The sequence below is a fragment of the Salmo trutta genome, chromosome 35 (genome assembly GCF_901001165.1).
Source record: "Salmo trutta chromosome 35, fSalTru1.1, whole genome shotgun sequence".
NCBI classification, from domain to species: domain Eukaryota; kingdom Metazoa; phylum Chordata; class Actinopteri; order Salmoniformes; family Salmonidae; genus Salmo; species Salmo trutta.
In genome coordinates this window covers 9,213,425-9,238,436 of record NC_042991.1, presented here as the reverse complement: position 1 = coordinate 9,238,436, position 25,012 = coordinate 9,213,425, and the positions used below count along the sequence as shown (strand labels likewise).

The 25,012-nt window shown below is 43.4% G+C and overlaps 1 protein-coding gene across 3 annotated transcripts; it reads left to right on the top strand.

The window, feature by feature from the left end:
• Nucleotides 1-581: 581 nt before the first annotated feature.
• On the top strand, nt 582-24,585 carry LOC115174571 (BTB/POZ domain-containing protein 9). 3 transcript variants are annotated; one of them, XM_029733234.1, is made up of 11 exons: nt 582-780; nt 1,778-1,996; nt 3,966-4,329; nt 4,584-4,851; nt 5,030-5,249; nt 9,553-9,672; nt 9,785-9,894; nt 10,068-10,257; nt 10,375-10,482; nt 10,594-10,672; nt 22,901-24,585. In XM_029733234.1, the coding sequence occupies exons 2-11, from the start codon at nt 1,809-1,811 to the stop codon at nt 23,099-23,101; spliced, it is 1,848 nt and encodes a 615-aa protein (XP_029589094.1). In that variant the 5' UTR covers nt 582-780; nt 1,778-1,808; the 3' UTR covers nt 23,102-24,585. The 3 variants fall into 3 exon arrangements, with proteins under 3 accessions (XP_029589094.1, XP_029589096.1, XP_029589097.1); XM_029733236.1 differs by lacking the exon at nt 582-780 and adding an exon at nt 824-1,303; XM_029733237.1 differs by lacking the exons at nt 582-780; nt 1,778-1,996 and adding an exon at nt 2,405-2,440.
• The last annotated feature ends 427 nt before the right edge of the window (nt 24,586-25,012 follow it).

Sequence of the window (25,012 nt, the reverse complement as noted above, 5' to 3'; positions counted from 1 at the left end):
TACAACATATCTTCTTAAAGTCTGATTTTAAACTTAACCATAACCGCACTGCTAACATTACGCCTAACCTTAAATTAAGTCCAAACAGCAAATGCTTCTGTTAATGAATTTTTAACATATAGCCAATTTTGACTGCGTGGCTTTGGTAACTAGTGCCACCCCTTAGACAATGAGAGGAAATCGAGAATATCAAGCATAAACTGTAATATAATAGTTTTTTTATTTTTCTCTAATTTCTTTGGATTCCCTCTGGCTCTTATGTTATGTTTATGTTTTGCATGTTACTGTTATTTACAACAAGTTAAATAAAGATCTGTGCAAACTTAAAAAATAAAAATAAAAATACTTGAGGGGGGGGCGTTCATGCAGGAACCAATGGAATGCTCGAGGGGGGAGTTATTGCAGATTCAGTAATGTCCAGATGCAGGAACAACCCGAATTGCGGGCCGCAATCACAAACTGTTGAGATTTACGTGAATTTACATTGTTGTTATGTGATCATTTTCGCATGTATCACATCCACCACCTGCATTTACACTGTTTGTCCATACACAAGGGGCGCTATTGTTTCATGGAACAGTGCCGTTCTCCACACCCTAACAACATCCGGGTTGTTACCCTACTTAGTTGTGTTTGCGATGGTATCGTTTTTTTTAGTACTGATAGCAATTATTCATGACGAAATTTTCAATGCGATCATTTGATTGAATAAAGGGGGAAATAACGTCAAGGAAGAGGTTTCGTGGAAGGGAGAACGAAGGGGATATGCTTATTGTGCAGGTATGTCACACGGGTGAAACCCAAGCTGCTGTATCAGTTGACCGCATCACAGATCAGTAGCACAGATAGAACAATGAGACAGATATTTCACCGGATGTATAAATCTGAAGCAACCGCTTAGCGTTATGGTAGTGAGGGGAAGCACAATGGCAGGTAGTCGAAGAAGATGGAATGAGATGGATTTTGCCTGAAATTCTGCAAATTTTCTCATCGATGACACATTTGATCTCAATAGATTTTTTCTGTTCTCAAAACTAGAATTTCTTACTAACAGAGTGGGCTACGTTTTGTAGACTTGACCATTTGCCAAAGTTAAGAATAATTGCGTCGTTAAACAAGATTGCAAAGGCGAATTAAGTTATTGCACACACGCCCTTCGCAGAGTAGGCGGTCCTTAACGGAAATATGCAAATAGTATCTCGAACGCGCCAATAAGACCTCGCTAGCTCGTGCATGGCTCTGCCCACCTTGCTTGTTCTGCCCACTATTACTCATTTGTTCCCATTTGAAACGACAGGCTGTGGTATGGCTTGGTTTAGTTATACAAATCTTTGCCTCAGTGGCTGATATTGCTAGCTACGCTGAATAGTTTCACATTCTTGATTTATTAGCTAGTTAGATGATTCCTGTATTTCAAGTTGTCTACCTATTATAACAAATACATACTGTCATTGTTACCCACATTACACAGTAGCTATTTGCTAGCTCCGTCTTCAATTCCGGTCCTGGAGCCAGGGCCGAAACATTTATGTTTTTTGTTTCTACCTGCCTTTTAGTTTATTGCACTTACCTGGTGTCCCAGGTCTGAACTAGACCATTATTAGAAGTAGATGATGGAAAAACAGAAGTGTTTCCGCTCTCCAGGACCTTCATGGAACAGGGCTGTTCAAGGTCTACAGTTATCAAAAGTTAGCTGCTGTAGCTAGATACTTGAGACAGTGTGTGCACTGCCAGTTTCAATGACACCAATTAACCAGCTTGTCTTCTCTTCTGTCAGATGTTATTGAGACGCCCCAAGTCTAACCACAATGAGTAGCAACAGCCATCCTTTGCGTCCACTGGCCTCAGTGTCAGAGATTGACCACATCCATCTACTCTCCGAGCAGCTGGGTGCTTTGGTTCCAGGTGAAGAGTACAGTGATGTCACCTTCATTGTGGAGGAGAAACGCTTTCCGGCCCATAGGGTCATCTTGGCAGCACGCTGTCACTACTTCAGGTACACCTGTTTTGGGTGGTTGTAAAATATTTTGGGTATTTCAGATCTCAGATTGTTCTGGCAATTCTCACATAGGGACTTCATTGGGAGGAAGGATTGTTTGACATGCTTTTTACATTTGTATCACAAACCATTTTTGAGAAAATCATGATGAAAGTGGCCCTTTTTAGACCTATATATGCCTCCTGTAAGACCTTGTGATCGGTGAACCATACATGATACAGACAACATCTTGATGTCAATCTACTCTTCATCGGGTGCTCTAACATATGGAGTATGTCTAGATTAGAGGTCGACCGATTAATCGGCATGGACAAATAATTAGGGACGATTTCAAGTTTTCATAACAATCGGTAATCTGCATTTTTGGACGCCGATTGCACTCCACGAGGAGACTGTGTGGCAGGCTGACCACCTGTTACGCGAGTGCAGCAAGGAACCAAGGTAAGTTGCTAGCTAGCATTAAACTTATCTTATAAAAAACTATCAATATTAACATAATCACGAGTTAACTACACACGGTTGATGATATTACTAGTTTAACTAGCTTGTCCTGCGTTGCAAATAATCAATGCGGTGCCTGTTAATTTATCATCGAATCACAGCCTACTTCGCCAAACAGGTGACGATTTCACAAGCGCATTCGCGAAAAAGCACTGTCGTTGCACCAATATACCTAACCATAAACATCAATGCATTTCTTAAAATCAATACACAAGTATATTTTTTTACACCTGCATATTTAGTTAATTAAAATAAATTCATGTTAGCAGGCAATATTATCTAGGGAAATTGTGGTACTTGTGTTCTGTGCAAGCAGAGTCAGGGTATATGCAGCAGTTTGGTCCGCCTGGCTCGTTGCGAACTGTGTGAAGACCATTTCTTGCTAACAAAGACCGTAATTAATTTGCCAGAATTTTACATAATTATGACATAACATTGAAGGTTGTGCAATGTAACAGTAATATTTAGACTTATGGATGCCACCCGTTCGATAAAAAACGGAGCGGTTCCGTATTTCACTGAAATAATAAACGTTTTGTTTCCGGATTTGAACATATTAATGACCTAAGGCTCGCATTTCTGTGTGTTTATTATATTATAATTAAGTCTATGATTTGATAGAGCGGTCTGACTGAGTGGTGGTAGGCAGCAGCAGGCTCGTAAGCATTCATTCAAACAGCACTTTCCTGCGTTTGTCAGCATTTCTTCGCAATGCTTGAAGCACAGCGCTGTTTATGACTTCAAGCCTATCAACTCCTGAGATTAGGCTGGCAATACTAAAGTGCCTATAAGAACATCCGATAGTCAAAGGTATATGAAATACATATGATATAGAGAGAGAAATAGTCCTATAATAACTACAACCTAAAACTTCTTAACTGGGAATATTGAAGACTCATGTTAAAAGGAACAACCAGCTTTCATATGTTCTCATGTTCTGAGCAAGGAACTTAAACATTAGCTTTTTTACATATAATACACATATTGCACTCTTACTTTCTTCTCCAACACTGTGTTTTTGCATTATTTAAACCAAATTGAACATGTTTCATTATTTATTTGAGACTAAATAGATTTTTATGTATTATATTAAGTAAAAATAAGTCTTCTTTCAATATTGTTGTAATTGTCATTATTACAATTATGTAAAAATCGGCCAATTAATCGGTATCGGTTTTTTTGGTCCTCCTATAATCGGTATCGGTGTTGAAAAATCATAATCTGTCGACCTCTAGTCTAGATTTTAAAATACAAATGTTGACATTAATTTATTCAACATTATAAATATCTCAACTACCATTTTTGATTTAGCTTATTTTTAGACATTTTAGATATTCATATTTTTAATCTTGAATAAATTGTGAACATTTGTATTTCAGAATCTAAACATACTCCTTTTAGTGTGCTCATATGGAGTATCTAGGACTAGGTAACAATCTATGAGATGTGTAATCCTTTTCCTCAGAGCTCTGCTGTATGGCGGGATGAAGGAGTCCCAGCCGCAGGCGGAGGTGACCCTGGAGGAGACGCGACCCGAGGCCTTCTCCATGCTCCTCAACTACCTTTACACGGGCCGGGCTAGCCTCAGCTCAGCCCGCGAGGAGGTGCTGCTGGACTTCCTGGGTCTGGCCCACCGCTATGGCCTCCAGCCACTAGAGGACTCCACCTCAGAGTTCCTGCGCACCATCCTGCATACGCACAATGTGTGTTTGGTGTTTGACGTGGCCAGCCTGTACTGTCTGAGTGCGCTCAGTGCAGCGTGCTGCGCCTACATGGATCGTCGCGCCCCGGAGGTCCTGGCCTCAGACGGCTTCCTCACATTGTCCAAGGTGAGTGAGAGTAGGCAGGGTCTTGTTAATTAGGCAACAAACATGGAAGAACATGGACCAAAACAGGAAGGGAACTACCTGGACTAATAAGAAATGCAATAAAAAAATATATATATATAATTGCTAAATGTTTTCAAACGATTTTCATTGTGTGCCCTAATGAACAAGACCCAGATCCAGTAAATATGACTGAATCCAATTTGATAGAAGTAGTATTAACTGAACATCTTTTTATCCTCTCTCTCTCTGTGCAGACTGCTCTGCTGACCTTGTTACGGAGGGACTCATTTGCAGCAAGCGAGAAGGAGATCTTCCAGGCGCTGTGTCATTGGAGCCGGCAGAACGGTGAGGGAAGCGCCACGCAGGAAGTGATGGCAGCTGTGCGGCTGCCGCTCATGAGCCTGACGGAGATGCTGAACGTGGTGCGTCCCTCGGGACTGCTCAACCCAGATGACCTGCTGGACGCCATCAAGACCCGCTCAGAGAGTCGCGACATGGACCTCAACTACCGCGGCATGCTCAGTGAGTCTGTCGCTTCCGGTCCTGTTCTAGTACTCGGCAACTAATAGCTTAAATTGTCAATGGGAGTCTGTGTGTTTTGTTTGCGTGGGAATTCTGTATGTGTCTCTTTGTATTCCGTGTGTGTGTGAGATATGTATTTAATATTATGTATTCAATGTGATGCCTTTGTGTCTTACAGTCCCCGAGGAGAACATTGCCACCATGAAGTACGGGGCCCAGGTGGTGAAGGGAGAGCTGAAGTCGGCGCTGCTGGACGGAGACACCCAGAACTACGACTTGGACCACGGCTTCTCCAGACACCCCATTGAGGAGGACGGCCGCGCTGGCCTTCAGATCAAACTGGGCCAGGCCTCTATCATCAACCACATCCGCATCCTGCTCTGGGACCGGGACAGCCGGTGAGTGAGACATCCAGCATGTTTTAAGGTATCAGTTTAAGCAAGGCACAATCGCTAATCTTGATCACATAATGAGTCATTATTTGGGATGCAAGGTGATTTGCCAATCAGTGATTCTGCTAAGTCTAACTCCATTGTAGGCTATCAAACATGCATTAATTCCTCTCTGAAGGTTTTGCACAACTGGTGAGCAATGTTTTTATATACAGTACCAGTCAAGTTTGGACACACCTACTCATTCTAGGGTTTTTCTTGATTTTGGCTATTTTCTACATTGTAGAATAATAGTGACGACATCAAACCTATGAAATAACGCGTATGGAATCATGTAGTAACCACAAAATGGTTAAACAAATCAAAATATATTTTATATTTGAGATTCTTCAAAGTAGCCACCCTTTGCCTTGATGACAGCTTTGCACACTCTTGGCATTCTCTCAACCAGCTTCATGACGTAGTTTCCTGGAATGCATTTCAATTAACATGTGTGCCTTGTTAAGTTAATTTGTGGAATTTCTTTCCTCGATGTGTTTTCAATTGTACTGTGACAAGGTAGGGGTGGTATACAGAAGAGCCGTATTTGGAAACTGGAAGAAGCTTTTTCCTTTAACAAGTCTGACGAGAAGCATATACTGCTTTCCCGGGAACAGGCCCAAATCCCTGTCATTTGCGTGAAGAAAAGGCGGAGGAAAAGGGGGCACAGATCGGGCTGCCTTCTGGGAATCCATAGGCAAAACATGTAAACTCCCACTACCATCTGTCCTACTGTCTAACGTGCAATCACTGGAAAATAAAATTGATGACCGATGATTAAGATTATCCTACCAACGGGGCATTAACTGTAATATCTTCTGTTTCGCCGAGTCGTTGCTGATCGACGATACGGATAATATAGAACTGCCGGGATTTTCCATGCACCGGCAGGAGAGAGAAGCTACGTCTGGTAAGACGAGGGGTGGGGGTTGTCTATTTGTCAATAACAACTGGTACGCGATGTCTAATATTAAAGAAGTCTCGAGGTATTGCTCGCCTGAGGTAGAGTACCTTATGAAAGGTTGTAGACCACACTATCTACCAAGAGTTCTAATCTATATTATTCGTAGCCATCTACTAAGACTGGACTCAACCAACTCTATAAGGCCATAAGCAAACAACAAAATGCTCATCCAGAAGTGGCGATTCTAGTGGCCGGGGACTTTAATGCAGGCAAACTTAAATCAGTTTTACCACATTTTTACCGGCATGTCACGGGTGCAACCAGGGGGAGACAACATTTTTGACCACCTTTACTCCACACACAGAGATGCATACAAAGCTCTCCCCTGCCCTCCATTTGGCAAATCTGACCATAATTCTATCCCCCTGATCCTCCACTAAAGCAGGACGTACCAGTGACTCGCTCAATACGGAAGTGGTCAGATGACGCGGATGTTACGCTACAGGACTGTTTTGCCAGCACAGACTGGAATATGTTCCGGGATTCATCCAATGGCATTGAGGAGTATACCACCTCAGCCATCTGCTTCGTCAATAAGTGCATCGACGACATCATCCCCACAGTGACTGTACGTACATACCCCAACCAGAAGCCATGGATTACAGGCAACTTCCGCACTGAGCTAAAGGCTAGAGCTGCCGCTTTCAAGGAGTGGGACACTAATCCGGGTGCTTATAAGAAATCCTGCTATGCCCTCAGACGAACCATCAAACAGGCAAAGCATCAATACAGGATTAAGATTGAATCCTACTACACCGGCTCTGACGCTTGTCGGATGTGGCAGGGCTTAAACTATTACAAACTACAAAGGGAAACCCAGACTCAAGTTGCCCAGTGACGCGAGCCTACCAGACGAGCTAAATGCCTTTTATGCACGCTTCGAGGCAAGCAACACTGAAACATGCACTTGAGCACCAGCTGTTCTGGATGACTGTGGTAACGCTCTCGGTAGCCGACGTGAGCAAGACCTTTAAACAGGTCAACATTCACAAAGCTTCCTGCCATTCAGGACCTATATACTTGGCGGTGTCAGAGGAAAGCCCATAAAATTGTTAGTCCAGTCACCAAAGTCATAGACTGTTTTCTCTGCTACCGCACGGCAAGCAGTACCGGAGCGCCAAGTTTAGTACAAAAAGGCTCCTTTAAAAGCTTCTACTCCCAAGCCATAAGACTCCTGAATAATTAATCAAATGACCACCGGACTATTTACATTTTCACTCCCCCCCCATTTGTTTTGTACACTGCTGCTACTCGCTATTATCTATGCATAGTCACTTCACCCCTACCTACATGTACAAACTACCTCAACTAACCTGTACCCCCGCACACTGACTCGGTACCGGTACCCCCTGGATATAGCCTCGTTATTGTTATTTTATTTCGTTTGTATTTTTTACATTAGTTTATTTGGTAAATATTTTCTTAATTCTTCTTGAACTGCACTGTTGGTTAAGGGCTTGTAAGTAAGCATTTCACGGTAAGGTCTACACTCATTGCATTCGGCACGTGTGACAAAGTTTGATTTTATTTGAAACTAGATCTCATGAGGACTGGAACACCGGTTCGAACTCGCGCAACATGACTACAAAATATCTAATAAGTTACCTGTAATCTTTGTCCAAACATTTCCAACTTTCCTAATACAACTTTAGGTGTTTTTTTTACGTAAATAATCAATCGAATTTAAGACGGGATAAACTGCGTTCAATAGCGGATAAAAACAAAGTGGAGCGAGCTTTCAAGTCGCGCTCCCCAACCACAACAGTACACTAGACTCGACCCTTGTTCTGAACAGCCATACTTCTTCATTTCTCAAAGGAAAAACATCAACCAATTTCTAAAGACTGTTGACATCCAGTGGAAGCGATAGGAACTGCAAGCAAGTGCCTTAGAAATCTAGATCCACATAGAAAACTCCTTTGAAAAGAGTGACCTCAAAAAAACTAAAAAAAAACGATCCTGGATGGTTTGCCTGGGGTTTCGCCTGCCAAATAAGTTCCGTTATACTCACAGACATCATTCAAACAGTTTTAGAAACTTCAGTGTGTTTTCTATCAAAATCTACTAATAGTATGCATATCCTAGCTTCTGGGCCTGAGTAGCAGGCAGTTTACTTTGGGCACACTTTTCATCCGGATGTGAAAATACCGCCCCCTCGCCTAGAGTTTTAAGAACAAATTCTTATTTGCAATGACGGCCTACCCTGGACGACGCTGGGCCAATTATGTGCCGCCCTATGGGACTCCCAATCACGGCCGGATGTGATACAGCCTGATTCGAACCTGGGACTGTAGTGATGCCTCTTGAACTGAGATGCAGTGCCTTAGACGTGTGTGTGTGTGTGTGTGTGTGTGTGTGTGTGTGTGTGTGTGTGTGTGTGTGTGTGAGTGAACTGTATGGTTGAATTGCTGCAAGGAAACCACTACTAAAGGACACCAATAAGAAGAAGAGATGGACATTAGACAGGTGGAAATCTTTGGTCTGATGAGTCCAAATTTGAGATTTTTGGTTCCAACCGCCGTGTCTTTGTGACACAGAGTAGGTGAACGGATGACCTCTGCATGTATGGTTCCCACCGTGAAGCATGGAGGAGGAGGTGTGAGGTGTTGGGGTGTTTTGCTGGTGACACTGTCAATGTTTTATTTTAGAATTCAAGGCAAACCTAACCAGCATGGCTACCGCAGCATTCTGCAGCGATACGCCATCCCATCTGGATTGCACTTAGTGGGACTGTAATTTGTTTTTTGACAGGACAATGACCCAACACACCTCCAGGCTGTATAAGGGCTGTTTGACTAAGGAGCGCGATGAAGTGCTGCCTCGTGACCTGGCCTCCACAATCACCCGACCTCAACCCAATTGAGATGTTTTGGGATGAGTTGGATCGCAGAGTGAAGGAAAAACAGCCAACAATTGCTCATTATATGTGGGAACTCCTCCAAGACTGTTGGAAAAGCATTCCAGGTGAAGCTGGATGAGACAATGCCAAGAGTGTGCAAAGCTGTCAAGGCAAAGGGTGGCTACTTTGAAGAATCTCAAATATAAAATATATTTTGATTTAACACTTTTTTGGTTACTACATGATTCCATATGTGTTATTTCATAGTTTTGATCTCTTCACTATTATTCTACAATATAGTAAAAATATAGAAAAACCCTAGAATGGGTAGGTGTGTCTGAACTTTTGACTGGTACTGTATACATTGCAGTAATGTTACTATCATGCTGATAATAGAGATACTCATCAGCTGTGCTTTGGTAACTGGGTTTTGTATGGTCCATATCTGTCTCTCTGTTTTTGTCTAGGTCTTACTCCTACTATATTGAAGTGTCCATGGATGAGCTGGATTGGGTGCGTGTTGTGGACCATTCCAAGTACCTGTGTCGCTCTTGGCAGAACCTCTTCTTTACACCACGTGTGGCCAGGTAAAACCTCACCCTTTGCGTCTCTACCTGTGGTTTCCTATGGTTGGCACCAATTTTGACTTTTGGTTCTACAACAGTGGGTGTGATTTTTATTTGTTCCCTTGTGTCCCAGGTATGTGCGCGTTGTGGGGACGCACAACACTGTCAACAAGGTCTTCCATCTGGTGGCTTTCGAGTGTATGTTCACACACCGTTCCTTCACTCTGGAAAAAGGTATTCTCGGTAAGGCAGGAATATCAATCGTTATACTAGTGTTACATGTGATTCTTAAGATGCCAGGTCAGATCAACATAAACATATCTTACTCCTCTCTCCAATCCTCTTCTTTATTCCCAATCCTCCCTCTCTTCTACTGCTTTTTTGCCTCTGCTTTTTTTCATCCTTCATATCTGCAGTCCCAAATGAGAATGTGGCTACCATCGCGGCCTGTTCCAGTGTCATCGAGGGGGTTAGTCGGAGCAGAAATGCTCTGCTCAACGGGGACACGCGCAACTATGACTGGGACTCGGGCTACACCTGTCACCAGCTGGGCTCTGGGGCCATTGTCATTCAACTGGCTCAACCCTACACTATTGGCTCCTTAAGGTAGGGGTGGGTGTGTGTGTTCACTCATGTTGAGTCTTGTAGGTTTTGTATCTGTCTGCACATTTGATTTAAAAATGATGCTAATGATTTAGATATTTTCTATTTCTATCTGGACAGACTGCTACTGTGGGACTGTGATGAGCGATCCTACAGTTACTACATTGAGGTCTCCACCAATCAGCAGCAGTGGACAAAGGTGGTGGACCGCACCAAGGTGCCATGTCGGTAAGACTCCCAGTCTGTCTTCAAGTCTCCCTTTCCCATACTCTTTTCAGATTATCTTTGTGTAATACTGTCCATCTGAGATCTTTTAACAGTTTTGTTTTTCTTCAACAGATCGTGGCAGACACTCAAATTCGACAAGCAGCCTGCCTCTTTTATTCGCATCGTGGGAACTAACAACACTGCAAATGAGGTGAGAGGATTGCGCATACACCGTAATTAAAAAAATATATTTTGTCTGGATTTTTGCATTTACAGAGCTCCATACTGCAACCATTTATTAACATTTTGCAACCCTTTGACTTGGCTGTGTAAGTAAAATGTTCTATTGGTCGCATCCAGAATATATCTGGAATATAGAAATAGATATGTACAGTGCCTTCGGAAAGTATTCAGACCCCTTGACTTTTTTCACATTTTGTTAGGTTACAGCCTTATTCAAAAATTTATTTAAATCGTTTTTTTCCCTCAATCTACACACAATACCCCATAATGACAAAGCAACATTTTTTTTTGCTAATTTATTACAAATAAAAAAACTTCAATAAAATGTACATAAGAATATTTACATAAGAATTCTCAGTACTTTTGTTGAAGCACCTTTGGCAGCGATTACAGCCTGGAATCTTTTTGGGTATGACGCTACAAGCTTGGCACACCTGTACATGGGGAGTTTCTCACATTCTTCTCTACAGATACTCTCAAGCTCTGTCAGGTTGAATGGGGAGCGTTGCTGCACAGCTATTTTCAGGTCTCTCCAGAGATGTTCGATCAGGTCCGGGCTCTGGCTGGGCCAATCAAGGACATTCAGAGACTTGTCCCGAAGCCACTCTCCTACATTGTCTTGGCTGTGTGCTTAGGGTCATTGTCTTGTTGGAAGGCGAACCTTTGCCCCCTTAGTCTGAGGTCTTGAGTGCTCTGGAGCAGGTTTTAATCAAGGGTCTCTCTGTACTTTGCTCCGTTCACCTTTGCCTCGATCCTGACTAGTCTCCCAGTCCCTGCCGCTGAAAAACATCCCCACAGCATGATGCTGTCACCACCATGCTTCACCATAGGGATGATGCCAGGTTTCCTTCAGACTTGGCATTCAGGCCAAAGAGAATGCTTGGCATTCAGGCCAAAGATTTCTGTCTTGGTTTCATCAGACCAGAGAATATTGTTTCTCATAGTCTGAGAGTCTTTAGGTGCCTTTTGGCAAACTCCAAGCGGGCTGTCATGTGCCTTTTTACTGAAGAGTGGCTTTCCTTCTGGCCACTCTACCATAAAGGCCTGATTGGTAGAGTGCTGCGGAGATGGTTGTCCTTCTGGAAGGTTCTCCCATCTCCACAGAGGAACTCTAGAGCTCTGTCAGAGTGACCATCGGGTTCTTGGTCACCTCCCTGACCAAGGCCCTTTTCCTCCAATTGCTCAGTTTGGCCGAGCAGCCAGCTTTAGGAAGAGTTTCGGCGGTTCCAAACTTCTTCCATTTGAGAATGATGGAGGCCACTTTGTTCTTGGGGACCTTCAACGCTGCCGACATTTTTTGCTACCCTTCCCCAGATCTGTGCCTCGACACAATCCTGTTTCAGAGCTCTACGGACAATTCCTTGAACCTCATGGTTTGATTTTTGCTCTGACATGCACTGTCAACTGTGGGACCTTATATAGACAGGTGTGTGCCTTTCCAAATCACGTCCAATCAAGTCCTAGAAACATCTCATAGATGATCAATGGAAACAGGATGCACCTGAGCTCAATTTCAAGTCTCATAACAAAGGGTCTGAATTCTTATGTAAATAAGGTATTTCTGGTTTTAATATTTCAATTTGGAAACATTTCTAAAAACCTGTTTTTGCTTTGTCATTATGGGGTATTGTATGTAGATTGACTTATTTTTATTTAAATGCATTTTAGAATAAGTCAGTAACGTAACAAAATGTGGATAAAGTCAAGGAGTCTGAATACTTTCTGAAGCCACTGTATATGATGGTGTGTATGGACAGTATATGAATAGAAAATGTGTGTACAGCAGTAGTTTTATATAGGATGAGCCTTGACTAGAATACAGTTGGAAGTCAGAAGTTTACATACAATTAGGTTGGAGTCATTAAAACTAGTTTTTCAACCACTCCACAAATTTCTTGTTAACAAACTATAGTTTTGGCAAGTCGGTTAGGACATCTACATTGTGCATGACACAAGTCATGACTTATAATTCCCTGTGTCACAATTCCAGTGGGTCAGAAGTTTACATTCACTAAGTTGACTGGGAAAATTCTAGAAAATCATGTCATGGCTTTAGAAGCTTCTGATAGGCTAATTGACAACATTTGAGTCAATTGGAGGTGTACCTGTGAATGTGTTTCAAGGTCTACCTTCAAACTCAGTGCCTCTTTGCTTGACATCATGGAAAATCAAAATAAATCAGCCAAGACCTCAGAAAAACAATTGTAGACCACAAGTCTGGTTCATCCTTGGGAGCAATTTCCAAATGCCTGAAGGTACCACGTTCATCTGTACAAACAATAGTACGCAAGTATAAACACCATGGGACCACGCAGCCGCCATACCGCTCAGAAAGGAGACGCGTTCTGTCTCCTAGAGATGAATGTACTTTGGTGCGAAAAGTGCAAATCAATCCCAGAACAACAGCAAAGGACCTTGTGAAGATACTGGAGGAAACGGGTACAAAAGTATCTATATCCACAGTAAAACGAGTCCTATATCGACATAACCTGAAAGGCCGCCCAGCAAGGAAGAAGCCACTGCTCCAAAACCGCCTTAAAAAAAGCCAGACTACGGTTTGCAACTTTATTTGATTTATTTTACTGTTATTTTACCAGATAAGTTGACTGAGAACACGTTCTCATTTACAGCAACGACCTGGGGAATAGTTACAGGGGAGAGGAGGGGGATGAATGAGCCATCTGTAAGCTGGGGGTGATTAGGTGACCATGATGGTATGAGGAACTGCTTGGAAATTTAGCCAGGACACCGGGGTTAACACCCCTACTCTTACGATAAGTGCCATGGGATCTTTAATGACCTCAGAGTCAGGACACCCGTATAACGTCCCATCCGAAAGATGGCACCCTACACAGGGCATTGGGATATTTTTTAGACGAGAGGAAAGTGCTTCCTACTGTCCCTCCATCACCACTTCCAGCAGCATCTGGTCTCCCATCTAAGGACTGACCAGGACCAACCCTGCTTAGCTTCAGAAGCAAGCCAGCAGTGGGATGCAGGGTGGTATGCTGCTGGTATGCTGCAACTGAACATGGGGACAAAGATCATACTTTTTGGAGAAATGTCCTCTGGTCTGATGAAACAAAAATAGAACTTTGGCCATGATGACCATTTATGTTTGGAGGAAAAAGGGGGAGGCTTGCAAACCGAAGAACACCATCCCAACCGTGAAGGTGGTGGGTGGCAGCATCATGTTGTGGGGGTGCTTTGCTGCAGGAGGGACTGGTGCACTTCACAAAATAGATGGCATCGTGAGGAAGGACAATTATGTGGATATATTGAGCAACATCTCAAGACATAAGTCAGGAAGTTAATGCTTGGTCGCAAATGGGTCTTCCAAATTGACAACGACCCCAAGCATACTTCCAAAGTTCCGATCAAAATGGCTTAAGGACAACAAAGTCAAGGTATTGGAGTGGCCATCACAAAGCCCTGAACTCAATCTTATATCCCTGACCCCAATCCGTTTGTTCCAAGATGGCGTAGCAGTGCAGACGTTGTTTGTCATTCTCCCGTGTACATTTCTTATTTTTTGTCTTTTTTGTATACATTTCATGTTTTCGATCTCTTTTTCCATTTAATAAAAATGAAATATACCTTCCGGCAACCCATCTCACCCAATCTGATACGGATCTGCTATTTTTAGACCTTATAGCCTGAACCTCCATCAGAAGCTAGCCATCAGCAGCTAATTGGCTACTAGCTATTTAGTCATTGTCAACCACTGCTAGCGGCCTTTAGCACAGACACAAACCGCTTTTAGCCTGGATAATACTTGCCAGTCTGCACAGCGTGTTATCAACCCTCAGCATATAGGACTGTTTTTCTTCACGACAACACCGGATTCCTGCCGTAAGCCCTGGACCATTTACTCATTATCATCCCAGCCCCGACGCTAGCCTTGAGCCAGGCCCATCTCCCGGCCTGCTCAGTAGACCTTATGATCACTCGGCTACACAGCTGATGCCTTCCGGGCTCTTCACTAACACGACTAGAATCCTCTACACCACCGGATTCTTGCAGTAAGCTTTGAACCTTTGCATCGGATCATCACTGCTACCGAGTGGCTATAGTGGCTAACGCCCTTATCCCAAAGCTTGCACCAGTTAGCCACGAGCCATATGCATCTCCCGGCTAGCAAACGAAATTACTCCAGCTACAATACCTCTTTTGCCAACTTGCCTGGACCCTTTGTCAACACGGAGCCCTGCTGTTCCATCACGACTGATCTGCCAATGTAATTCCATCCGCTGTGCCCTCAACCGGCCTTTGCCGGACGTCAGAGCAGACGCTTCTACTAGCCCCGACCTGCTAACTTTTTTTGAATGCCGTGTCACCCGCTTGCTAGCATAGTAACGACTACTTAGCGGCTTCCCTGTTTCATCTATTGCTGGACCCTATAATCACTTGGCTACATAGCTGATGCCTGCTGGACTGTTCATTAATCACGGTACTCCATTTTGTTTATCTGTCGGCCCCAGCCTCGAACTCAGGCCTTGTGTACAGTTAACTGACCCTCTCTGCCCATTCTTCACCATTTTACCTGTTGTTGTTTTGAAGGAAAAAAGGAAACCGCACACTGCTCTTGATAGTATCACTGATATTTAATAAGCTTACGTATCGGCCTAACGGCCTTCGTCAGAGCTTTTGTGAATCTACTGAGAACAGCACCTCTATGTAGACCTAGCCCCACCCACATCCGTTCCACGTATGGACAGGAGTTGGAGGCAAAGGAAAAATAAAAACCTGTTGTTGTTTTAGCCGTTGTCTTAGCTAGCTCTCCCAATCAGCACCTGTGATTGTTTTATACCTTGCCTTATGTCTCTTTGTCAATATGCCTTGTATACTGTTGTTTAGGATAGTTATCATTGTTTTAGTTCACTGCGGAGCCCCTTGTCCCAATCAACATGCCTCAGATGCCTCTTTTGTCCCACCTCCCACACATGCGGTGACCTCACCCAGCATAACTATTGCGTCCAGAGATGCAACCTCTATCGTCACTCAATGCCTAGGTTTACCTCCACTGTACCCGCACCCTGCCATACCCCTGTCTGTACATTATGCCCTGAATTTATCCTACCACGCCCAGAAATCTTCTCCTTTTATTCTCTGTCCCCAACGCACTAGACGACCAGTTTTGATAGCCTTTAGCCGTTCCCTCATCCTACTCCTCCTCTGTTCCTCGGGTGATGTGGAGGTTAACTCAGGCCCTGCGTGTCCCCAGCCGCTCTCATTTATTGACTTCTGTAACCGTAAAAGCCTTGGTTTCGTGCATGTTACCATCAGAAGCCTCCTCCCTAAGTTTGTTTTACTCACTGCTTTAGCAGACTTTGCCAAGCCTGATGACCTTGCCGTGTCTGAATCCTGAATTAAGGCCACCAAAAACTCAGATTTCCGTACCCCACTACAACATTTTCCCTCAAGATAGAACTGCCAAAGGTGGAGGAGTTAGCCTGCAAAGTTCTGTCATACTTTCCAGGTCTATGCCCAAACAGTTTGAGCTTCTAATTTTAAAAATGAATCTCTCCAGAAATAAGTCTCTCACTGTTGCTGCCTGTTATAGACCTCCCTCAGTTCTCAGCTGTGCCTTGGACACCATATGTGAATTGATTGCCCCCCCATCTATCTTCAGAGTTCGTTCTGTTAGGTGACCTAAACTGGGATATGCTTAACACCCCGGCAGTCCTACAATCTAAGCTAGATGCCCTCAATCTGACACAAATTATCAAGGAACCCACCAGGTACAACCCTAAATCTGTAAATATTGGCACCCTCATAGATATTATCCTGACCAACTTGCCCTCCAAATACACCTCTGCTGTTTTCAATCAGGATCTCAGCGATCACTGCCTCATTGCCTGCATCCGCTATGGGTTCGCGGTCAAACGACCACCCCTCATCACTGTTCAATGCTCCCTAAAATACTTCTGCGAGCAGGCCTCATCCCATTAGTAGAGGATGCCTGGTTGTTCTTTAAGTGATTTCCTCACCATCTTAAGTAAGCATGCCCCTTTAAAAAAATGTAGAAATAAGAACAGATATAGCCCTTGGTTCACTCCAGACCTGACTGCCCTCTACCAGCACAAAAACATCCTGTGGCGGACTGCACTAGCATCGAATAGTCCCCGCGATATGCAACTTTTCAGGGTAGTCAGTAACCAATACACAGTCAGTTAGGAAAGCAAAGGCTAGCTTTTTGAAACAGAAATTTGCATCCTGTAGCTCTAACTCCAAAAAGTTTTGGGACATTGTAAAGTCCATGGAGAATAAGAGCACCTCCTCCCAGAGGCCCACTGCACTGAGGCTAGGAAACACTGTCAACACCAATAAATATTCGATAATCGAGAATTTCAATAAGCATTTTTCTACGGCCGGCCATGCTTTCCACCTGGCTACCCCCCTCCGCTTCTCCTTCACCCAGATCAAGATAGCGGATGTTCTGAAAGAGCTGCAAAATCTGGACCCCTACAAATCTGCTGGGATAGACAATCTGTACCCTTTCTCTCTAAAATTATCCACTGCCATTGTTGCAACCGCCATTACTAGCCTGTTCAACCTCTTTCATATCGTCTGAGATCCCTAAATATTGGAAAGCTGCCGCTGTCATCCCCCTCTTCAAAGGGGGAGACACTCTAGACCCAAACTGTTTGACCTATATCCATCCTGCCCTGCCTTTCTAAAGTCTTCTAAAGCCAAGTTAACAAACAGATCACCGACCATTTCGAATCCCACCGTACCTTCTCCGCTATGCAATCTGGTTTCCGAGCTAGTCAAGGGTGCACCTCAGCCACGCTCAAGGTCGTAAACGATATCATAACCGCCATAGATAAGACAGTACTGTGCATCTGTCTTCATCGACCTGGCCAAGGCTTTTGACTCTGTCAATCACCGCATTCTTATCGGCAGACTCAATAGCCTTGGGTTCTCAAATGACTGCCTCGCCTGGTTCACCAACTACTTCTCAGAAAGAGTTCAGTGTGTCAAATTGAAGGGCCTGTTGTCCAGATCTCTGGCAGTCTTTATGGGGGTGCCACAGGGTTCAATTCTCGGGCCCACTATTTTCTCTGTATATATCAATGATGTCTTTCTTGCTGCTGGTGATTCTCTGATCCACCTCTACGCAGACGACACCATTCTGTATACATCTGGCCCTCTTTTGGACACTGTGTTAACCTCTATGGGCTCAACAGACAGTGGAATCCCGTGGCGCGTTATTCAAATACCTTAGAAATGCTATTACTTCAATTTCTCAAACATATGACTATTTTACAGCATTTTAAAGACAAGACTCTCGTTAATCTAACCACACTGTCCGATTTCAAAAAGGTTTTACAACGAAAGCAAAACATTAGATTATGTCAGCAGAGTACCCAGCCAGAAATAATCAGACACCCCTTTTTCAAGCTAGCATATAATGTCACATAAACCCAAACCACAGCTAAATGCAGCACTAACCTTTGATGATCTTCATCAGATGACAGTCTTAGGACATTATGTTATACAATACATGCATGTTTTGTTCAATCAAGTTCATATTTATATCAAAAACCAGCTTTTTACATTAGCATGTGACTAGCATGTGACTAACATTCCCACCGAACACTTCCGGTGAATTTACTAAATTACTCACGATAAACGTTCACAAAAAACATAATTATTTTAAGAATTATAGATATAGAACTCCTTTATGCACTCGCTATGTCCGATTTTAAAATAGCTTTCGATGAAAGCACATTTTGCAATATTCTAAGTAGATAGCCCAGCCATCACAGGCTAGCTATTTTGACACCAACCAAGTGTGGTACTCACCAAACTCCGATTTACTATTAGAAAAGTTTGATTACCTTTGGTGTTCTTCGTCAGAATGCTCTCCCAGGACTTCTACTTCAATAACAAATGTTGGTTTGGTCCCAAATAATCCATAGTTATATCCAAATAGCGGCGTTTTGTTCGTGCGTTCAAGACACTATCTGAAGGGTAAATAAGGGTCACACGCCCGACGCGTTTCGTGACAAAAAATTCAAAATATTCCATTACCGTACTTCGAAGCATGTCAACCGCTGTTTAAAATCAATTTTTATGCCATTTTTCTCGTAAAAAAGCGATAACCACCACTCCCGGTCGGAATATTTTCGTTCAAAGAGAGAGAAAGTAAACATGGAGTCGACTCGGGCACGCGCGCCCCGTCCCATTGTCCTCATTTCGACCACTATCAAAATGCGCTAATGTTTTTCAGCCATGGGCTGCAAAGCCACGATTCAGCTTTCTGGCGCCTTCTGAGAGCGTATGGGAGTGTTAGAAAATGTCACGTCATGCCAGAGATCCCCTGTTTTTGTTAGAGATGATCAATAAGGCCATGAAATGGTCAGAGAGAGCGCTTCCTGTTTGGAATCTTCTCAGGTTTTGGCCTGCCAAATGAGTTCTGTTATACTCACAGACACCATTCAAACAGTTTTAGAAACTTTAGGGTGTTTCTATCCAAATCAAACAATTATATGCATATTCTAGTTACTGGGCAGGAGTAGTAACCAGATTAAATCGGGTATGTTTTTTTATCCGGCCGTGCAAATACTGCCCCCTAGCCCCAACAGGTTAACTACCTCCAAACAAGCTTCAATGCCATACACACTCCTTCCGTGGCCAACTGCTCTTTAAATGCTAGTAAAACTAAATGCATGTCTTCAACCGATCGCTGCCCACACCCGCCCTTCCGACTAGCATCACTACTCTGGAAGGTTCTGACTTAGAATATGTGGACAACTACAAAGTCCTAGGTGTCTGGTTAGACTGTAAACTCTCATTCCAGATTCACATTAAGCATCTCCAATCCAAAATTAAATCTAGAATCGGCTTCCTATTTCGCAACAAAGCCTCCTTCACTCATGCTGCTAAACATACCCTCGTAAAACTGACTATCCTACCGATTCTTCTTGACTTTGGCGATTGTCATTTACAAAATAGCCTCCAACACTCTACTCAGCAAACTGGATGCAGTCTATCAGTGTCATCCGTTTTGTCACTAAAGCCCCATATACTACTCACCACTGCGACCTGTATGCTTTCGTTGGCTGGCCCTCGCTACATATTCGTCGCCAAACCCACTTGCTCCAGGTCACCTATAAGTCTCTGTTAGGTAAAGCCCTGCCTTATCTCAGCTCACTGGTCACCATAGCAACACCCACCCGTAGCACACGCTCCAGCAGGTATTTTTCACTGGTCATCCCCAAAGCCAACACCTCCTTAAGCCAGGTGAGGTCTCCGCATGCGTGGGGGGGGGGGCGGGACGGACAAAAGATCTTCTCAGGCATGTTGAGCAGGACATAAAGCAATCATGGGTGTTGGTCGGGAGAGCTGACACAACAACGGGTAAATGGCGATGAATGGGCAGAGAGGGTCGGATGGGTACACACACCGGAGTTCGAGGCTGGGGCTGACGGATGAACAAAATTAGGTACAGTGTTAATGAACAGACCAGCAGGCATCAGCTGTGTAGCCGAGTGATCATAGGGTCCAATGAGCAGCGATAGGTGAGTCAGGGAGCCGTTCGTTAGTTGCTACTACGCTAGGCGAGCGGGAGACACGGTGTTCAGAAAGCTAGCGGGCTGGGGCTAGCAGATGGGTCTTCTGTGACATCGCAACAGAGAAGCCTGTTGAAAACCACTTCGGATGATTACGTTGGCAGACCAGTCATGATGGATCGGCGGGCTCTGTGTCGACAATAAAGGGTCCAGGCCAATTGGCAAAAGAGGTATTTGTAGACCAAGAATTAGCTGGTAAACTCTGTCGACTTGCCGGGAGATGGGCCTTGCTCGAGGCTAGCTCAAGGCTAACTGGTGCTTGCTTTGAGACAGAGGCGTTAGCCAACAGTAGCCACTCGGTTGCAGCTAGTTAGCTGTGATGATCCGGTGTAATGGTCCAGAGCTTGCGGCAGGAATTCGGCGATGTAGTGGAGAAAACCAGTCCGATATGCTCTGTGTTGATATCGTGCTGTGCAGATTGGCAGGTAATTGTCCGAGCTAAAGCTGGCTAGTGTCGCTAGCAGTGGCAAACAATGACTAGTAGCTAGTTTGCTGGTTAGCCTCTGATGGAGGTTCCAGTTATAAGGTATAAAAAATAGCAGATCCGTACCACATTGGGTGAGGCTGGTTGCTGGATAGTATGTTTAGTAGATGGAAATTGAGATTAAAATGTATATGAAAAAAAGGAAAACCAGACTATTTACAGACTAACACGGGACAAGACAAACACAAGTTCGACTGCTACGCCATTTTGGATAAACAATGTGCCCGCAGTGTTGTGTTAGGCTGACCTCACCACCCTCTGGAGAGCCCTGCGGTTGCGGACGGTGCAATTGCCATGCCAGTCGGTGATACAACCCAACAGAATGCTCTCAATGGTGCATCTGTAGAAGTTTGTGATGGTCTTTGTGGCCAAGCCAAATGTATTCAACCTTCTGAGGTTGAATTGGCGCTGTTACGCCTTCTTCACCACACTGTCTGTATGTTGGACCATTTTAGGTTGTCAGTGATGTGCACTCGGAGGAACGAAGCTTTTCACCCTCTCTACTACTGCCACTTCGATGTGGATGGGGGTGTGCTTTCTCTGCTGTCTCCTGAAGTCAACGATCAGCTCTTTCATTTTGTTGATGTTGAGGGAGAGGTTATTTGCCTAGCACCAATCTGCCAGGGCCCTCACCACCTCCCTGTAAGCTGTCTCGTCGTTGTTGGTAATCAGGCCTACCACTGTTGTCTGCAAACTTGAAGATTGAGTTGGATACATGCTTGGCCACGTAGTCATGGCTGAACAGGGAGTACAGGAGGGGGATGAGCACGCACCTTTGTGGGGCCCCCGTGTTGAGGATCAGCGTAGCGGAGGTGTTGTTGCCTACCTTCACCAACAGGGATGAGCCAGTCAGGAAGTCCAGGACCCAGTTGCACAGGGTGGGGTTCAGACCTAGTGCCCTGAGCTTAGTGATGAGCTTGGAGGGTACTGTGGTGTTGAAGACTGAGCTGTCGTTGATGAACTGCATTCTTACATAGGTATTCCTCTTGTCTAGATGGGATAGGGCAGTGTGATGGTGATTGGTTCACCTATGGATCTGTTGGGGTGTATGCAAATTGTAGTGGGTCTAGGGTGTCTGGTAAGGTGGAGGTGATATGATCGTTAACTAGCCTCTCAAAGCACTTTATGATGACAGAAGTGAGTGCTACGGGGCGATAGTCATTTATTTCAGTTACCTTCACTTTCTTGAGTACAGGAGCAAGGGTGGACATCTTGAAGCATTTCAAAATCCAATTGCGGGGAAAACACAGCTATCCTGTGTAATACTAATATCACCGATTTTTAAAGGGAGGACAGGTGGTTCTCAGCTTTCTGGTGGTATTATAAAAACATTATCAACTCTCCATATTGAGCTTAATAGCAACTATTTTACAACCAAGATATTTGAAATGGCTTTGAGATAGTGTGCGCGAAATGCGCATTGGCCATTGCGATTGCATAGGCCTCACGCCTGCAAAGATTTTTAGGACATTACATTTACTGTTAGATTAATACATGGCTACTAGCAGTGGGTATTATATTTAAGCAACAAGGCCTGAGGGTGTTTGGTGTATGGCCAATATACCACGGCTATTTGCTATTATTTTAAACTGGTTACCAATGTAATTAGAGCAGTAAAAATAAATATTTTGTCATACCCGTGGTATACGGTCTGATATACGACGGCTTTCATGCCAATCAGCATTCAGGGCTCAAACCACCCAGTTTATAATTAGTTAGTGATCTAGATAACTAGGTGGGAAATTAGCCATAAATAAATGTGCCTATTATTATATTAGTGCACATAAAGATCTCTAAACATCTGGAGATCTCTGGAGCCCTATTTTAACAGTAAAATATAATGACAATAGTCTAATTGTCAACCCAATATTCATGACTGTCACTGGATTTGGTTGTGCATATTTTTAATCACAAAATGTTAGAGGAAAGAAAATATTTCTGAATACCATCTCACTTCTTAATAAAGCACTTTAATTCTTTGTTAATTACATATGTTTTTCTATTGCGTGACGGTGTGGGGGAACACATGATGCAACCAAATCATGGGCTGGTGCCACCATCTGAAAAACTTAGTGGCACCAGGGGGAAATGTTGTATATCCGTTCCTCATTTCCTGTTTCTCTCTCTCTTTCAGGTGTTCCATTGTGTCCACTTTGAGTGTCCTACCCAGTTGGACACGGAGGTGAAAGACGGCAGTCTTGGGCAGGCATCACCTTTTGAGTCCAGTTCCACATCCCAGAATCCTAGACCCATGCAGCCATCCCGCACCCACAGCCTTCTCCCCTCCCAGCCCTCCTCATCCTCATCCTCCACTTCCTCACAACCCCACCTCTGAGAGAGAAAAGGAAAACCCCCAAGAAAACAATTTTGCACAACCTTTATCTATCACACAAGATGCACTGCTAAAATGCTGCTAAGCATACAATCCATTTTGATAACAAAAATAAGCCTCTAACACGTTAACAGAATCTTACATCAATTTCAGGTTTTTAGGGTACTCATACAGTCCTCCCTGTCTGAAATGATAGACAATGGTGTAAAAAAAAAAGGCTATGGAGTAAATTGGCCCATACATTTCCTGTGAAGGTATTAGCCCACATTTGCTGCCGGTTTAAGGGTACTCCGTTGGCACTCTTCAAAGCCTAGTCGGGCCAGGTGCTATCCAGCCAGTGGAGGTGCAATCAGTACTGCTCATCCAAAGATTAACCAATGCAAGACCACTATCAATGATTTTCTACTCATGTTGAAAATGAAAAATCATAGGTGAACATGGTCATATTCACCTATGCTGAATGTTTATATCTGGAAAATGAATTTGATCCCCCCCCCCCCCACAGTGAACATCTGGACTTAAAGACTAATATTGCAGTCTTGGCTGAGCAGCACTTCAATGTTTGGTAAATTCATCAGCACTTGGTGGAAATCGGAGGCTGGGAGAATCTATGAGCAGCTGATATTTGGCACTTTATTGTTCCCCATATTTACTGTAAGAAAGATGTTACTTAGGTCTACTAAGCACTGGGGAAATGTGCAGTGCTGGTAATAGCTATTTCTGTCTATGGATTTGTTTTTGTCATTTTATTGTTGTCCTCACCTTTTTGAGGACAACTTTAATTGCTGCTTGTGCTTACTGCTAAATGTAGATATATGTATATTGTCAATGATTTTGTTTGTGTGGTTTGATTTGTTAAGTTTTGTGTTGGCTCTACGGTTTATTTCTCAGTGCTGTGCTTCCTATTATCCCTCACCTCTTCCCTCTTAGTTTTTTGGCTCTTAATATTGCTCTCTACTTTTTCATATTTCCTTTGATCTCCTTTGTTATTTTACAAGCTTTCAAGTAGATTTGAGCAATCCTTTAGATACTTTCACATTGCTGCTATTGCATGAGGGCTGAACATTGACTTAAAGTAAATTAAGTAGAAAGCAGATTACCCTTCTCATATTTATATATTTTCCATTCTATTTCCTGAATAGTTTTGAATGCAACTTGTATGTTGTCATCTTAGTACAATATCATTACTGTACTATATCACCATTGCTTGGGATGACTTTTATCCGTTTTTCTATATCACTGCCATTAACATACGTTGGGATTGATTTTCAGAAGAGGTCTCTTTTGTAGATGTTGAAAGAGATTCAGCAGAAAAGTCTCTCAACCTCTTAGTGTTCAAAAAATGTTGATTGATTTGTAAAGTCAAGTAAGGTTTTGCATTAGTGAGTGCTAAAGGCTTCTTCGGGCTGGAGATTTCTGCTTATGGCAAATGTTAGTTGGCCAATAAATGTACATTTTATTGCAGGCAATGGCTGCAGGAAACGGCATTAAATGTTGTCTGACTCATTTTGCAGTACTTATTGTTAGCAACCCTCATCAAACTTGAAAGACAAATTCTTTTTTTTAACATTGCTGATTAATACAGGTTTTAAATGCGCCCTTGTCCATCCATCCTCATGATACCCTACCAGCTAGTAAACAAGCTTTTAAACAATACTGTATTAAAGATGTGGAACAAAACATGTACAACTTGTGTGTCATGAAGACCCATGTAAGTCAGTATGTATTTGACATGTTTTACATCTCTGTAACTTTACCAATTAATACTGTGAAAGATTTTAAACTCTATGGAGGGGCGAGACGATAGATAGAATTGGTTTGCAATCTCAAGAATGCTTGTCCGTTCATGCTTCAAGCATTCACAATTGCCCATTTTCGCTGAGCAATATGTTTGATCCATATATTTAGATAGCT

Bases quoted from the DNA above. Each gene is read 5' to 3' on its own strand.
- LOC115174571 (XM_029733234.1), top strand. From the start codon at position 1,809: ATGAGTAGCAACAGCCATCCTTTGCGTCCACTGGCCTCAGTGTCAGAG. The intron at 9,673-9,784 runs GTAAAACCTCAC...CTTGTGTCCCAG, and splicing joins TTTACACCACGTGTGGCCAG to GTATGTGCGCGTTGTGGGGA. The intron at 10,483-10,593 runs GTAAGACTCCCA...TTTCTTCAACAG, and splicing joins CGCACCAAGGTGCCATGTCG to ATCGTGGCAGACACTCAAAT.